The following is a 16713-nucleotide window of genomic DNA, read 5'->3' on the forward strand; positions in this document are numbered from 1 at the left end:
TTTTTTCCTGTCATATGAAGTGTTTAGGGTTTCCATTTCCTTTTCCTTCTTTACACTTTTTGGTATATTTTTCCGACCTTTGTTTTTGGGTAATTACTTTAAATTTCTAATTACTTAACAACATGAATTAAGTGAATGTTAAAAATTAAACTCTTCAAATATAATCATGTTTATAACTCTTGTTTCTCCTGTTTCTTCATGTAGCCTAACTTCTGGACAAGACCTGTTGAGACTTTCAAGAGAGCATATACTATAACTGAATTATAATATTTTAGAAAAATCAAGCGAATTGGGTAGAGGAAGTTCAACTACAGTTACAACAATACTGATAACTATCAGAAGTTAGTACATCTAATGGTTATTTGTTCCAAGTCATATGGAGAACTGTTTTTTTAAACGGTTGAGATACTCTCAAGTATTCCTTTTAATTTAATTTATTTATTATTGATAAAAAAAATAGAATATCAGTAGATCATAAACAAGCGTAGAAAGTTTGATATAAAAAATACATGTGGTTTTGTGTCAAACTTTCCAGATGTGACATTTTAAAATGTTGGATAGTTTTACCTTGATCTTAATTTAGTATTGCACAATATCATTCCCTTAATCTGTTTGATTTTACTTTTGTTATCATTTGATTTTTAATGATTTTTCTTATGTACTTGATAAGGTTTGATATACTTTTATATTCTCAAAATATAAAATTGTTAGACTTTTAGTCCTTAGAAAATAAAATTTCTCCTTTCTTTTTTCTTTCATTGATAAAAATGTGTCGGATGTGTTATCTTTCACAAAATATTATGTGACATTTTCATTAATACATTTTCTTAAATAAGGAATCAAAAGGAAGCAATTTTGTTTTGAAAGAATAAGACTCAACATTCCTACATTTGCATGCAATAAAACCATTGAACTTCTATGTTATTACACTCTTATCTTTATTATGACATATTTTTGTAAAGATACATTTTAAAAGAAATTAGTCGTAGTAGTATTTTTTTTTTTAAATGGTTGGTATAGTAATTTATTAATAATGAAAATTTGGAACAATAATAATAATATAAGACACATTTTAAAAGGAATTTTTAATGCTAAAAGTTAATACGGTTCATTGTTAATATATTTTTTAAATTAAACTAAATTAATATCTTCGAATATAATTAATTACTTTTATTAATATTTCTATTAGAAGTGCCAAGCTAGAAGTGTTAAATCCATTAATATTTACTTTTTTTATTGAGTAAGATTTCTTGAAAATATCTAATTAGAAAAAAAAAATCAGTAAATAAGACTTGTAACTCATAATTTTTTATTTTTCAGTAAAAACCAGCCATTAAGAAATACTATGTATCCAAAAGATTACATTTCACTAAAAAAAAAAGTTTATTATCATGGGCGAAAAACAGAGACTAAGTATGAAAAACCTACACAAAAAGGTGATTATCGTCGGCATAGCGTTAATAAGAATTTTGAAGCTAATATACTCGACGTAAAGATATATTGGCAGGTGTGGGCATGACGGGTGTTTTTTTGCGTAGGTGAAACATGGGCTTAGCCTACAAGGGGTTTAGAAATTTACAAAAAATTGTGAGTTTGACCCACGCTAAACCCACATAAAATTATATTAGCGTGAGCCAGACCTTCAAAATGTTCAAGTAGTTATAAAAAATTGTGAGTTTGACCCACGCTAAGCCCACACAAAATTATATTAGCGTGGGCCAAACCTTCAAAGGCTTCTTCTTCCTGCACCCCCACATTTTTCTTCCTACACCCCCATAATTCTAAATATTCCTAAAGTACCCTTGACCTATAATTTGAAAAGGGCACTCTCCTGGACTTGCATTGTAGCAGTTCATCTTCATCACTGAAATATCAACTATTGTTGGGAGTCTTTGCAATTCTTCGGAGCAAGGTGGAGCACTACAGAATGTTGTCGAAGTATTGTTTGGGTGTTAGAGGTAAGACTACAGTTTTTTTTAAAGGCATGGCGGTTATGGGGATTTCGAGGTTACCGGATATCGGGATCCGGTAATATATTCTAGGTTTAAGAATCCGGAATTAATTACATTGTGTTTTCTGGATGAGGGGGTGTTCTGGAAGTAAAATTATCATAAATTGTTGTTTTCCGGATTGCTGAATCCAGAAGCCTGAATTGTATTATGGATTGGTGGATCTGGAAGCTTAAATTGCATTATGGATTTTTGAATCTGGAATTGTTTTTTTGTGTTATGGATTCCTAAATCCGGAATGGTTTTTTTGTGTTATGGATTCCTGAATCCGGAATGGTTTTTTTGAATTATGGATTGATGGATCTGGAATGATTTTTTTGACCTATGGATTCATGGATCTGAAATGCAATGATTTAGTTTTTTTGTTTTGTTTGTAGAAGCATGGACAGTAGTCAAGAAATTGAACAAGAATTATATGATGGGTTTGATGTGTGGGATGATGATGAATGTATAAGTGTGTTTACTACAGATGAGGTAAGGTTAAGTTTGTAAAGTATGTTTAAGTTGTTTGTTAATTAGTAAATGAAATAATTTGTTATGATAACTTTTGTAGATATTTCGTACTCGGGATGAGCTCCTAAAGTGGGTTAGAAAAGTTGCATTTCACTTTGGTTTTGTTATTGTGATATTGAGATCGGATACTTCAACTGGCCAACGAGGAAGGAAGACATTTGTATTATTAGGTTGTGAGAGAGGTGGTAAATACAGACGATATAAGAAGGATTTAAAGGTTACTGAGAGTGGAACTAGGAAATGTGGTTGTCCTTTCAGATTACGAGGGTATCCAATAAAGAGTGGTCAAGGATGAATATTGAAATTAATTTGTGGGTCTCATAATCATGAGTTGGTAAATACATTGGTTGGTCATCCATATGCTAGTAGGTTCACATGCACTAAGAAGTCAATGCTTATGGACATGACAAAGAGTTCGGTGAAGCTTAGAAATATTTTGCTAACAATGAAAGAGCATAATGAGAAAAATGTCAGCACAATAAAACAAGTTTATAATGCACGATATATGTACAAAAGATCAGTACGAGGTGATAGAACTGAAATGCAACAATTGATGATGTTACTTGAGCGAGATATGTATATCTATTGGTCTAGGTTTGAAGAAGGGACGAATGTTGTGCAAGATTTATTTTGGACACACCCTGATTCAGTGAAGTTATTGAATGCCTTTAACATTGTATTGATGATGGACAGTACGTATAAAACTAATAGGTATAGGATGCCCTTGTTTGAAGTTGTTGGTGTAACCTCAACGGGATTGACCTTCAGTGCTGCATTTATGTTACTCGCATCAAAACGTCATCATAACTTTGTATGGGCCCTCGAGAAGCTAAAAGGTTTGTTTTTGAGAGTTGATTCATACCCAAAGGTTGTGGTTAGTGATAGAGATATTGCTTTAATGAATGCAATAAATGTTGTGTTTCCTGAAGCTGCTAATTTGTTATGTCGTTTTCACATTGATAAAAATGTTAAAGCAAAATGTAAAATGATTGTTTATCCAAAAGTGGCATGGGATCAAGTGATGGAATCTTGGGGAGCAATTGTTGATTGTGAAAATGTAGAATCCTATGAACATCGTGTGGAGGCCTTTAATGTTGTTTATTCACCATGGCCTATATTTACTTGTTAAGGCTTGGACGGATAAAGTCATGCACTTAGGCAACACGACAAGTAACAGGGTTGAGGCTGCACATTGGAGTTTAAAGAGGATCCTTGAGACGTCAATGAGGGACTTATGCTTTTGTTAGGATTCCATTAATAAGATGATCATCTTGCAACATAATGCAATTAAATCTTCATTTGAAAAGAGTTTGCATGTAGTGAGTCATGTCTTCAATGTAACAAGATATAAGAAATTGGTTGGCTTCGTTTCAAAATATGTCTTGCAATATATTGCAGAAGAGAGTGATCGAGTTGAATATGTTGGTTTAGATAAATCTCGTTGTGGGTGCACCATTAGATCTACTCATGGCCTTCCTTGTGCTTGTGAATTGACTTCCTTTGGTGTTGGTAGATACCATTGCATTCAGTGCATTTCATTTGGACACGATTAAGCTTTTTAGATATTTCAAATGATGATACTTTAGCAGAGTTGTCCATCCAACAAAAGTGGGCTGTCATCATGAATCAGTTCAATGAGGTTGACATGGCTGGTAAGATTAACATCAAAGCCAAATTACGTGAGATTGCCTATCCAGATAAGACATCTTTATGTCCACCAACGGAGAAAGTCAAAACAAAAGGTGCACAAAAAGGGCGTCAGAGTAAATTTGGTAAATCAACGAAGCGAATTCCTTCTTACTTTGAACATGTTGATCTCATTCTTTCACAACATGATAGTTCATCTAGTTTGAAATGTAGCAAGGGATTTATTTCGGAGACTCCTCTGACCAAATCAATACCAATGCTACAACAATTTCCGGTTGGAATTCATCCTTACATTGTTGATGTTAAGGTTGACGGTCATTGTGGTTATCGTGCGGTTGGTGCATTATTGGGTATGGGACAGGAGTCTTAGGCTATTGTACGCATGAACTTGCATAAAGAACTTTATCAATGGCATCAAGAATATATTGATTTGTTTGGCAGTGATGAACGATATGAATTTCTGAAAAATTCACTTCTAGTTGACCACATGGTAATTCTATTCATTTTGAATGATGTTATTAATTGTAAAATGGTGTATGAGTTGGATTAACTTGTTACATTTTATTATGTTTGCAGATAAGTACAGATAAGTGGATGACAATACCGGATATGGGATACGTTATTGCGAATCGATATAATGTGATTGTTGTGTGTTTATCTTTTAAACAATCATTGACTATTTTTCCATTAAGATCCCAACCTCCAACAGATTTTAATCATCACTGCATCATCTGTATTGGACATGTTCATGGAAATCATTTTGTTCAGGTTTGTTCAACTTCATTGTTAATGAATTTTAGGAATCATAGAAAAACATAATTAATAATTAATGACATTATTTACAATTTTTAACAGGTTCAGTTGCAACAAGGTTGTCCGATTCCACCAACAGATATTTTATGGTCTACTCATTGTTATCCAATTGTCAAAACTTGGTGTTCATATTATACTAGTCGGATGCAAATGTTTACACAAATTATGTCCATTAGGCGACATTTATAGTTGTAATTGCATTGATAAATGAATATGTTAACATTCTGACTATTATAAATGCGGAAGAAGAATTGTTTAATTTCATAACCAAAGTGTTCATTCATCAAATTTAGAAATTCAGAAATAATTGTAAACTAAGTCTTTCTTCACGAAATTACAAAACATAACAACAACTAAAATGATCATCATCATCGTCTGTGTCGTTGTCTGCGGACATACACAAACATGTCCTCGGTGGCTGATCAGGCTAGCATCAAGGCTGTCTGTGTCCCTTCCCATGCAGGTGAATCCTTGGTTAAATGACCATCATCTATAATCAATTGCAAGGTGGATGCTATTCTTCTACAAAGACCCTACAATTATAAACAAATCACATTGATTGCAATTGAGAATGTATTATTTAAATAAGAAAGTAATAAGTTCTTACCACAGCGGGATGCTCAAAGATAGTATCATTCCCGTCCTGACGTCGTCCATCAGGGGTAATCACCAGAGGTCGATTATCCTCAACCATCTGAATGATATATGGGTGTGATATAGACTGAAACCACTCCAAATATGCAGGAACACAAGTTAGCATTAAAATTAACCATCGATGGTCGATCTCAGATGTGGAGGGATCACCATTGGCTGGGTGACGAGGGATACATTGTAGATATCCATACTGTTTAAGTACGCGTTCAGGCAAATGCATCTGCCTACAAGCCCTCAATCGAATGTACCCTGAAAATAAAGAAATCCACTCAAAAGGACGCACCGCTCTATGCTCTTCATAGGGCATCCATTGAACAACACTTATACAAAGACTATCTAATTGCATCCGAACAGATGCAAGTGTGGACAACCTACTCCCGACCACATATTTCATACACCGCGGCTCATCCTCAACATAGTCATCCCGAACTTGTCGATGCCCAATACTCGAAAAGTGCTCATATATCCACGATGCCAATAACGTGACATACCCAGCTAACTGTCTAGTATTTGCATAGGAACCATCTCCCAACTGCTCATACATGTGGGTCAAAGCAGCTGCTGCCCACGAGTATCCTCCGATGTGCCTTAAATCTACAAATAATCCCAAGTAGGATACACTGACCGATGTAGCACTCTTATCTGCAAAGATGGTGCAACCTACTAGGTGTAACAAATATGCCCGTACAGCCACAGGTCATTGTCTTCTGCTACATGCGTTCTCATACATCTCCCTCAATCAGCTTAAACGCACATGTCCACCCTGACAATGGCGAGTCTCAGTAGCTGCTACTCCCCGTTCTACACGAAGTGAATCAACAAGCAAATCGGTCGCCGCAGCTGCATCCAAGCTCGTGTACGTGTAAAACTGCCCGATAATTGGGAGGTGCAACAAATTCTACACATCATCCAATGTGATGGTCAACTCACCTACAGGAAGATGAAAAGAATTTGTCTCTGGGTGCCACCTTTCTACAAATGTCTATCGTGTCATAGCTTGTCCCAACAAGTCCAACTAAACCTGACAACTCCACTGCAGGTAGTATCCGAGGATGAGGAACACCCATCTTATTCACTTTTCGGCCATGAGACACCAATTTTAACTCTCCTCGATCCTAATTTAACCAACCAAAATCATATAAAATATACAATTTAATGAACGAAAATCATATCAAATTAACAATGAACAAGTATCATAATACAACATATTTACTTACCACACCATTCCATAATTGCATGGCGACATGGTCTTCATAACCTGTCAATAATGTCCTATCTCGTGGACCTCCAGGATAACCTTCACCTTCTACTTCAGGTGCGTCTTCGTCCTTCACCTCCATTTGGGGTTCAGCTTCTTCAAGTTCAACATGTTCTTCATCTCCATTAACATGTCTTCTTCTTCTTCTAATAGAGGTTGTGGGACGTAGACGATCACCTTGTGAACCTCCTCCCCTAGTCTTCACCATTTCTATTCAATTACACCATTCCAGTTAAACCAAATTACAAACTAATGAATAAGATGTTGAACCAATACAAACACAAAACAACAAATATAAAATTCTATTGTATCATTTCTACTAAACAAACATTGTTATCTAAGATCATAAAAACACAGGTCTGGATCTTCCTTTTATTATATATGTGACTTTGTCTGATCCTTGTTAATGTAACACGAGTTAAATATTTTCAGGCGATTGATTACACCAAGGAAGTTGTTAATGCTGAACTATTTGCGAGTAACTTTAAGCAATTGGATTATGTGAAAGTCCCTACAATATACTGGGATTTTACCACACCGTAGGTTCAACATTCAGTTCTCATAGATAAAACATTGCAGTTATACATCTTTCCCATTTTACTTATGATGTATTTCTTATTCATCTATGTAATTTAACTATTTTTCAAATGCAGATTCTGACAATGGAGTATGTTCTGGGGATTAAAATAAATAAAATACAAGCTTTAGATGAACTTGGTGTTTGGGTGGGTCCCGTAAAGATCTCCCATGATGGATTCCAAGTACACACTTTGCATGCTATATACTTAATTTTTGGTTTAATCATATCATATTGCATAAAATAAGAGAACAAGTAAGAACTTGCACAGTAGAAGGGTGGGAAAGTAGCTTTGCATAAAATATTGTTACATTCCCTTTTCAGCTCAAATAGAAACTGATTTGATCTTTGACTGTTTTTGGTACTGCACTTAGCATTGGAAAACATTATGATAATTGTGAATTTTGAAAAAGATTTATAAACAGGGAGTTCTAATAATTTGTTTTTCCAGCTAACATCAAATATTCATATTATTTCAACTAATTTATATGGATTTGATGAGCAGGGGATTCAAAAATTCAGAACTATCCCGGATCCAAAATTTCGGAACTTTCCCAAATCCAAAAATTTGGAACCTTCCCGGAACTATAAATTCGGGATTTTACCGCAAGCATAAACTCGGGATTCTATCGGATTCTATGATCTGCAATGCAAGAAAACACTTACGGAAACAAAAATCCATAAAAAACCGGATGTGCAGATCCGAAAGTAAAGAAACTAACTTACCTTGATTAAAAGCACTCTATATCAACAACAGAAAATGTCTGAGATTGTAAGGATAACGATTTGTAGGTGCGGCTGCTGCTAGAAAATGAAACCCACGGTTGTGCACTGAGAGAATCGTTGCCTGCGCCTTTTAGGGTTTTTTTAGGTGAAGGGTATTTTTGGAATTTTAAAAACTATTAAGGACAATTTAGTCTTTGCATAAGAGTGTGGGGTGCAGGAAGAAAAACGTGAGGGTGCAGGAAGCAATTGTCACCTTCAAAATGTTCAAGTAGTTATAAATTTTTTTGAGTTTGACCCACGCTAAGCTCACATAAAATTATATTAGCATGGGCCAAACCTTCAAAATGTCCAAGTAGTTATAAAAAATTGTGAGTTTGACCCACGCTAAGCTCACGCAAAATTATATTAGCGTGGGCCAAGCCTTCAAAATGTCCAAGTAAAGTGAGTTTAGCTACGAGGGCACACAATAAGCGTAGGCTAAACCTTCATGTTGGCCACAAATTAGCGTGGGCTTAGCCTTCAAAATATTCAAATATTTTTTATATTTTTTATTTGAATTAGTGTAGTCTTAGCCTACAAGCACACACAGAATTTCAGTTTGAAATATATTTTTATTGAAATAAATCAATTTTAAAAAGAAAACTATTTTTTTATTAAAATAAATCAATTTTAAATTACTCTACTTCTCTTTTTCTTATTGCATTTATCCTATTTTTTACCTATTTCATTTTTTTTCAATATAATTATTCAAGATAAAATTATTTTAGGAAGCAATAGAAGAAATGTTTTTCTTACTAAAAAAATTTTATTTATAACTTTTTCTTTATACTTTTTACTTGTCTTGAAAATTGAATATTGTTTTTAAATTGAGAAAAAAAATATTTTTTTAATAGGAACAAGGAAAAAAACATAAAAAATGATTTTCTAATATAAGGCCCACGATAATAAACTTGGAATTTTGTACAAAAATACAAAGGTAGAAGCGTGATATCTGTGGTTTTTTATTGATGATATTTTGATTGAAATTGAACAAAAGTTACTTTAATTAACTAAGGTTGAACTGGTAGATACCAAGACAAGCTTACCTTCACACTCTTCAAAATACCAAGGAAAACAGAAAACACGCTTTAAAAAACAGAAGTTGAGCTATATAAGGTTCCAAGAAACTTCTACTTTCTAATCATGTCAACCTAGAGAAGTTAAATCTTAAACAGTTTGAAACCTTTCTTGTTTTAACATAACAAGAAAGAGCCTACAACTAAAGGATCATCTACATAAAAAATGACTACAAACATTCCTAAAGAACAAGGACACACACTCAAACAAACTATGCTTAACACACTGCTACTAAACCTAAAAATAACAGTGCCTAGGCTCCAAAAAGAACATCAAAAGCACTTTAACTGCAGCAAAAACAACATCAAAACAACACCAAACCAGCACCAAAACTGCAACATAAACCAGCATTTATACAGCATAAAACCAGCTAAAAACAGTACTAAAACTGCAACAGAAAACCAGCATTTGCACATCATAAAACCAGCACCAAAACTGCAGCAGAAAACCAACATTTATACAACATAAAACCAGCAAAAAGCAGTACCAAACTACTCTTGCCAGAAACTGTAATTAACTTAGCTAAGTAAACAAAAATTTTCTCCTCACATAAGCATTTCTAAGAAAGTTTATGTTCCATCAGCCCCCAATTAACACTAGTTTCCTTACAGACATCACTAGTAAAAAATGTGGTCATGGGCAACACAACCACTCTCCCAACTTCTAAAGTTCACTTATAGAACTAGATTTATCTCCACTACATCTTGTAAATTTTCTTTTCATCTTTCCTACCAGTATTGCCCAACTGAAAACATAAAAATAGGTTGAAAGAGTTGCTTGTCAATTTTGACCTTTCCCAAGACATAATCATTGTTAATCGTGCAAAGCATTTCTTATCCTCAGAGGGAGGAACTAAGTTAGAAAGCAATAAAATATGAGAAACTATATGTAATTTTAATGGAAGAGTAATTTTGTACTTTGAACATAATTTTTATCATATCTTACCATTATTTGGTCCATGTTGAATACAGGAAAAGGTAACATAATTTAGTTATCTAATTATCTGAGGTGCACCAAACATTTGACTGGCTTAAGCTTATCATGCTTGGATTCTATCATATTCATATCGTAAGTTGTTTTTATCCCAGTATCATCCTATCATATCTTGAACACAAAACAAACCTTAACAACACTATACCACATGTAGATAAGTAATAATCCACAAAAAATATGTAACAGGAGACCAACAAAAAGTTACATTGGAGAACAAGGTATCCCATGCTTTAGCAGACACTCATTTCATTGAGGTAACCTTTGAAACTGGGACTTTCCCATGTGAGCATTGGACAAACGAGTTGCCAAGAGGACTGCATATACCTTGCAAAGTAAGCATGCTATAAAATACTAATACATCAATTAACCTGACTCTAATAATTGTTTGAAAGGAAAAGCACTAACACTGGAATAATGTTGTCAGCCCACTGGCGAAGCCATTCGCTAGAAATCCAATAAAATGGTTTTTCCAGTGGTTGAACAGGAGCTTCAGCTAAAACAGATCGAACCTCTTGTCTCATTCCAATAATACGACCAAATTCCAACTCTTTCTTGTTATTGTACTCCTGACAAGCTTCATCATATGAGGCATTGAAATTTTGAATCTCATTACAAAGATGAGATGCAAGAGAAGCACCATTTTGCAAAGCAATTTCCACACCCTCTCTTTCATCATGCTTAGCACCACAAATTACACTCCCAATTTCACCAACATTTTTTGTATGTTTAAGATGGTACATCAACATGTACGCATCACTAGACAAAAATGTCTCCACAAGTGAAGATTTTGAATGAGAGGCATGCAAACCATTTCCATTATTGTCCGCTACTATCACTTGAGAACAATTAGAATGAATTGCATCAGTCTTGATGGATTTAGAGGTAGAATTTGAAGACCCTTCGCCAAATGGATGACAACCCAAATTAGTAACATACTCATCATCAAATTCCCACAATTGCCCAGTGTTTACATCCTTAATATGAGCAATGTAATGACCACTATTAGCACCAGTTCCCTTGTGAATCAGTACAGCTGACAATCCATACACCAAGTCGAACTGAGACAGCTCAGACATTCTATGCCGCATATCAAGTTCAGCAGGAAACGAGAAAGCAGAAGAAATTTTCTTCTTTGTTGTAGTCTGTCAACACAAATAATACACAAATACACTATTAGAACACAAATGAATGGTAAAGAAAATCAAACAATGCAGCATATATAGGGAAACACCATTAAAAACCACTATTTTAAGAAAGAAACATGACAAATCATGCTCCATTTCTTGAGAGATGAAGATGTGTTATGCTTCATCTGAATGTAAATGGATCTCTTGGCAATTTTGAGCAACTATGAATGACCCTCCCAAGGATATATTTTTCCCTTAAAATATGCATGCGTCACTAAACTATTTTTATAATACCTTCAGTTTAAAAATTTCAGAAGATGAAATAAGCTTTGAACTATGAAGCAAAGACTCCTTTCCTTGTTGAAGTGCCATATTGGCAAATACATTTTCAACAGTTACTCCTCGCTAGCACCTCCACTTTGAAGGACATCAAACTACTAATGTCTTCTCACCTCTTCTAGTAAAGCTCATTATATTAGGAAAAAAAATAGTTGATTTGGAAAGGTGAATATACCTTTTCTTCTAAGTTATTATTTCATCTTATTGAGATTCTTTTATAAAGAGACAGTTTTTTCATTGCAAAATAATGAGTACTCACTAATATTCTTTTGAGGCTTACTATATATATATATATATATATATATGCAATGTCTCAGTGTCATCTTATAAATTAACCTTTTCAATGTATCTGTCAAAGTCTGTTTCGTAGGTTTTGAAAATCCTTTAGGCTTTGGAACATGATCAAATTAAAATGGAAAGAGTGTAGCTCATCAAGGGATGAGGACGTATGATAGAACAAGACAACCTTCTATTAAATATGTGTAATGAATTGTTTACTAAGTCTCCTTGAAGGATCAAGTCGTTCATACATCCATCTTCGATCCATTTTTCTGCATAGTATATAGTAGTGATGAAATTATTAGCCAATATAACACCGCTCTATGAGTAGTGATATATAAGAATTATCAAACAAAACTATCATACCATATTACAATGGTGTGAAATCAGTTTTGACTTGTAAAGTGATTTTCAACTCAAAATATTTGTGATCACAAAGTACCTACTAAGCTTAAAGGAAAGTTTTAGACCAGTTGTACTCTATGGAAGTGATTCTGATCATATTGCTCAATGACCACTTGTACTCTATAGAAGTGAGTGTTATCACATTGCTCTATGACTTGTTATATACTCTATGGAAGAGAATGTTGGAGTTTAAAGCCTCAAAGAGGAAACTATGGAATGACAGTATAAGAGTTAATAAAAAATGACAAAAAATTGATTGACAATTAGGCTAGTTTAATGATTAATGTAAACTAAATACACTTTAGATTTTCTCAAATTATCAATTAAATTCTCAGCAGAAACATTTGGTTGATCATAGCTAAATTTTAAAATAACTGGCAATGAAGAAAAGAGAAAGTGTTGCAGAAATTTACTCCAAGAAAAAAGTGCATCATCATTATATAAATATTCCTAAGTGCATACATTCGCCATCGCAGATTAAAAAAAAGACAAATGCATGCATAAGTCTGAATCAGTGAAGCACATATCCTAAGTGAGGACATGAACACACCATACACATAAACTCTACAAATACAAACAATGCTCACACTTCCACCACTTGTATAATAACTACAAACTAAATTATTTCACACCATGTCTTTTTTCAACTCTCATTCTAGCTTAACTATCTATCTAATGCATAAGTAACTGTTGTCTTAAAAAAAAGGCTGATATAACTATTATCTTAATCTTTGGTCGGTCGGTCACTTTTCTCTCTTATTTTTTTCACTAAGCAATCGTCACTCCTTGACAATCTGCATATACGAACATCTTGACAATTTTAAATCTTCAATGTACTATCAAACTTTAGAAGGTATATTAAAATAGCAAAAATCATTTTCGAAAGGTGTTGAGGGGAATTTGATTCTTGCTGCCTACCACAGATAATTCGAATAACGCAAGGGATCATTGTTACTCCTAACTCCCTCAGTAATCCAATAATCCAATGTGTATTCACTTATACCCTTTTTACACAAATTATTCGTAACATGTCAGGTAAAGGACTATTTGTATTCGGGTGGTCAATAATATAATGATATCAGAGATTCAACTATGCTTCCACTACTAGAAAACTAAGGACCATCCTACTAAAATCTACTTAAAGGACCATCCTGCTAAAATCCAACCTCACAAAGCTAAGATATTCACAGTCCTCTATCAATGACCTACAACGAACTTAGCATCAAAATCATTCGAGAACTTAGCATCCTCTTAAATCAACATGTAAGAAGAAAAATCATCCTAGGGTGACACAAATCAACATCATAATTGTAAGAAAAAGCAAGTATATGGGAAACCTACATCAAGAACCTAGGGTTACTCATTAACGGTCGTCAAAGAAGAAGAAGGAATGAAGGAAGAAATGTGAAACTTACCGTTCACGGTCGCACGTTCATGGTCTAAGCACGGTCTTGGTCAAAGAAGAAAAAGGAGTGGAGGATGAATGTTCACGGTCGCACATTCACGGTCGAAGCACTGTCGTCGTCATGGAGTTTTGTGGAGTGGAGGAAGAAGAAGAAGAAGGAGTGGAGGAAGAAATGTTCGCTCAGCAGTTTTGTGGGCTCTCTGGCTCATATTCGAGTTCAACACCTTTCAACAACTAGAAGTTTTGAAATAAATTAATTATAATTTTATTATTTTTAATTTTAAAATCATAGCGTGGGCTGAACCTTCAAAACGTTTAAGTAGTGTGGACTTAGCTTCAAAGACATAGTGGGGACTTAGCTTCAAAAGCATAGCATGGATTAAACCTTCAAAAATTTAAAATTTTATTATTATAATTTTTTTTTTAAGTTTGCATCCGTTTTGTGTGGGTTTGATCGACCAAAAATGCGTCCACATTTGGCCTCCACAAATATGTGGAAACTAATTACTTTTTTTCTTGTAATGTGGATTTTTCGTGTGTTTGACGGACACTATTTATTTTATTTTTTTTCTTCTTCATTTTGTGTAGACTTAACCTACGCAAATAGTGTGACTCATGCTTTCTATTGCAGCTAAATCTTATTATTCTTGTAGTGTTTACTCGTGTTTATAATATTTGATTACTTTTGGTGCAGGATTCTGGGCATTCTGTTCGAAATATAAACTACTAGAGGCACGCAAACGCTTTAAAGCTGAAACGCCAATATGAAAAAGAAATAGAGATGGAACAATAGTACTTTTGATCTTCTATGTTGGAGATCCCACATTATCGAGCCGGTTTTATGGGTTTGAGTTAGGCTTAAAGTCCACTTCGTAATATTCTATGTACTTTATTTTTATTATTAATAATGATTTTTAGTTTATACATGTATTTAATGTTTATATCAATATTATTAAATGAATTATGTTATGTTTGATATACTTTATATGTTGGATTATGTTATATTTAAATTTAAAATTAAATATATGTATATATATATATATTATTTTATGTTTGATATACTTTATATGTTAGATCATGTTTAATAATAATTGTTGAATTAATATATGTATATATGTTGTATATGTGGAATAGTTTAGAAACTAAATAATAAACTAAAAAACACAACTGAGAGAAAGGCAACCACTCAGAACACAAAATTTAATAAAATAGAATGAATTAGAACTTAAAAAAATAATTAATTTAAAAAATTAGAAATTAAAAAATCAGAAAGAAAAATAAAATAGATTCTAATACATAACAATGAAATAAGAACCAAAATACATATTAAGAAAATAAAAAAAGACTGAAAATAAAATTAATTTATTTCCTAAAATAGTAAAACCAAAAGGCTGAATACGAAAAAAAAAAATAGTGGTTTTGAAAAACCAGAAGTAGAAAAGGGAACAAAAAGAAGAAAATGAAAACAAATGAAGAAAAAAGAAAATATTGAAAATGAAGATTGTAATGAGAGGAGACCAGATAATGTAATGGGTTCACAAATGAATAAGAATGTAAAAGAAATTAATTTATTTCATAAAATAATAAAACAAAAAGAGAAAAAAAAATAGTTTTGAAAAACTACAAATAGAAAATGAACCTAAAAGAAAAAGAAGAAAAAGTAAATAAATGAAGAAATAAAAAATCTTAAGAAGGAGGCTAACAATGAGAAGAGGGCAAAGAGTATACATTAAGAACACATTAGATTAAGTTTAACCCTAAAATTTTGAGTGCAAGTGTTCTAAAATTGTGAGTGCAAGTGTTCAAATACAAAGGTGGTAGTAAGAACATAAAAATGAAGTGAAAAATGAAGACAAAAGAGATCATCATGCTTGTGGAGGTGGTTCAGTTCTGCTGGAAGTACAAAATCGCCCTCAGCATCTATTTAAGTAAGAAGAATGGTGCCCAAGTCCTAAATATTTTAGAAATTAAAACTTTTACAAATTTATTATTTTATGTTTTTCTTAAAATAAATTAAAAAGTGGTGGGTGTATAAAATAAAAAGGGGTGACAGATAGTGAAAGGGTTGAGAGTTAATGAGCTCACTTATTTAGATAATGATGGTGCGGATAATAAAAGTGGCGGTGGCGAATAGCTAAATGCTTGAAAACACAATCAATCCAAGCCTTTGAAAACGTTGTGCAAATATTAGAAGCGTTATGCACATAGTAAAGTGTTGGGGTGGGAATATCAAAATAAGATCCCAAAAAGAAATTAATACATAACACCGTGTGTCCCATTTATTTTGCTCTTTCTCTCTCTTAAGTGAACCATCATTAAATTCGACAAATTCCTCCTCCTGCAATACACACAAATGGATAACAATTTTTTTGCTATTCTAAAATACAAAGCATGTTTCTTTCCTATTGTTGAATTGAAATTAAGACATTTTACCATTAGGGAGAAAATTGAGAATAAAGACTTTTTATATTATTATTTTAAGAACTATGACATATTAATGTGATTTTATGACTACAAATGTCAGTAATCCTTATTTTTACAAACCATAATCCTAACTAAAAGGAAACAAATTATGAGATATGGAAATAGGAAAGCCTAAAGGATAATTGAAGGGTGCTAAGATATAATCAAAAGATAATATTAGAATATTTTCATACATTATAGTATTAACGTTCAAAACTAGATATTTGAAGTGGTGTGCAAAATATCATTTGAGAATGTTATCACTGTAATTAGATGTCTTAAAAAATATTAATTTTTCATATTTGAAATTCTTGAGGTTTCCCTTATTATTCTCAAGCTTTATTGTTGTCTTTATGAACACTTATGACATCGAACTTGTACTTAGAACA

General features: G+C 33.0%; 2 protein-coding genes across 2 annotated transcripts; both read left to right on the plus strand.

Annotated features, from left to right (window-relative positions):
* The first annotated feature begins 1984 nt into the window (after nucleotides 1–1984).
* LOC137838838 (uncharacterized) lies at nucleotides 1985–4539 on the plus strand. Its single transcript, XM_068648058.2, has 5 exons — nucleotides 1985–2028; nucleotides 2387–2483; nucleotides 2563–2789; nucleotides 2892–3615; nucleotides 4036–4539. Exons 1-5 carry the CDS (start codon nucleotides 1985–1987, stop codon nucleotides 4537–4539), a joined length of 1596 nt encoding a protein of 531 aa, XP_068504159.2.
* Nucleotides 4540–4551: 12 nt separating this feature from the next.
* Nucleotides 4552–5171, plus strand: LOC137838839 (uncharacterized). The gene is made up of 3 exons (XM_068648059.2): nucleotides 4552–4659; nucleotides 4746–4937; nucleotides 5025–5171. The coding sequence occupies exons 1-3, from the start codon at nucleotides 4552–4554 to the stop codon at nucleotides 5169–5171; spliced, it is 447 nt and encodes a 148-aa protein (XP_068504160.2).
* Nucleotides 5172–16713: the final 11542 nt, after the last annotated feature.

The sequence above is a fragment of the Phaseolus vulgaris genome, chromosome 4 (genome assembly GCF_051622355.1).
Source record: "Phaseolus vulgaris cultivar YP4 chromosome 4, ASM5162235v1, whole genome shotgun sequence".
Taxonomy (NCBI): domain Eukaryota; kingdom Viridiplantae; phylum Streptophyta; class Magnoliopsida; order Fabales; family Fabaceae; genus Phaseolus; species Phaseolus vulgaris.

Coding starts and splice junctions, on each gene's coding strand:
- LOC137838838 (XM_068648058.2), top strand. CDS start 1,985: ATGGCGGTTATGGGGATTTCGAGGTTACCGGATATCGGGATCCG. Junction 2,484..2,562: donor GTGTGTTTACTACAGATGAG/GTAAGGTTAAGT, acceptor TAACTTTTGTAG/ATATTTCGTACTCGGGATGA. Junction 2,790..2,891: donor TGTCCTTTCAGATTACGAGG/GTATCCAATAAA, acceptor ATATGCTAGTAG/GTTCACATGCACTAAGAAGT.
- LOC137838839 (XM_068648059.2), top strand. CDS start 4,552: ATGAACTTGCATAAAGAACTTTATCAATGGCATCAAGAATATATTGAT. Junction 4,660..4,745: donor CACTTCTAGTTGACCACATG/GTAATTCTATTC, acceptor TTATGTTTGCAG/ATAAGTACAGATAAGTGGAT. Junction 4,938..5,024: donor ATGGAAATCATTTTGTTCAG/GTTTGTTCAACT, acceptor AATTTTTAACAG/GTTCAGTTGCAACAAGGTTG.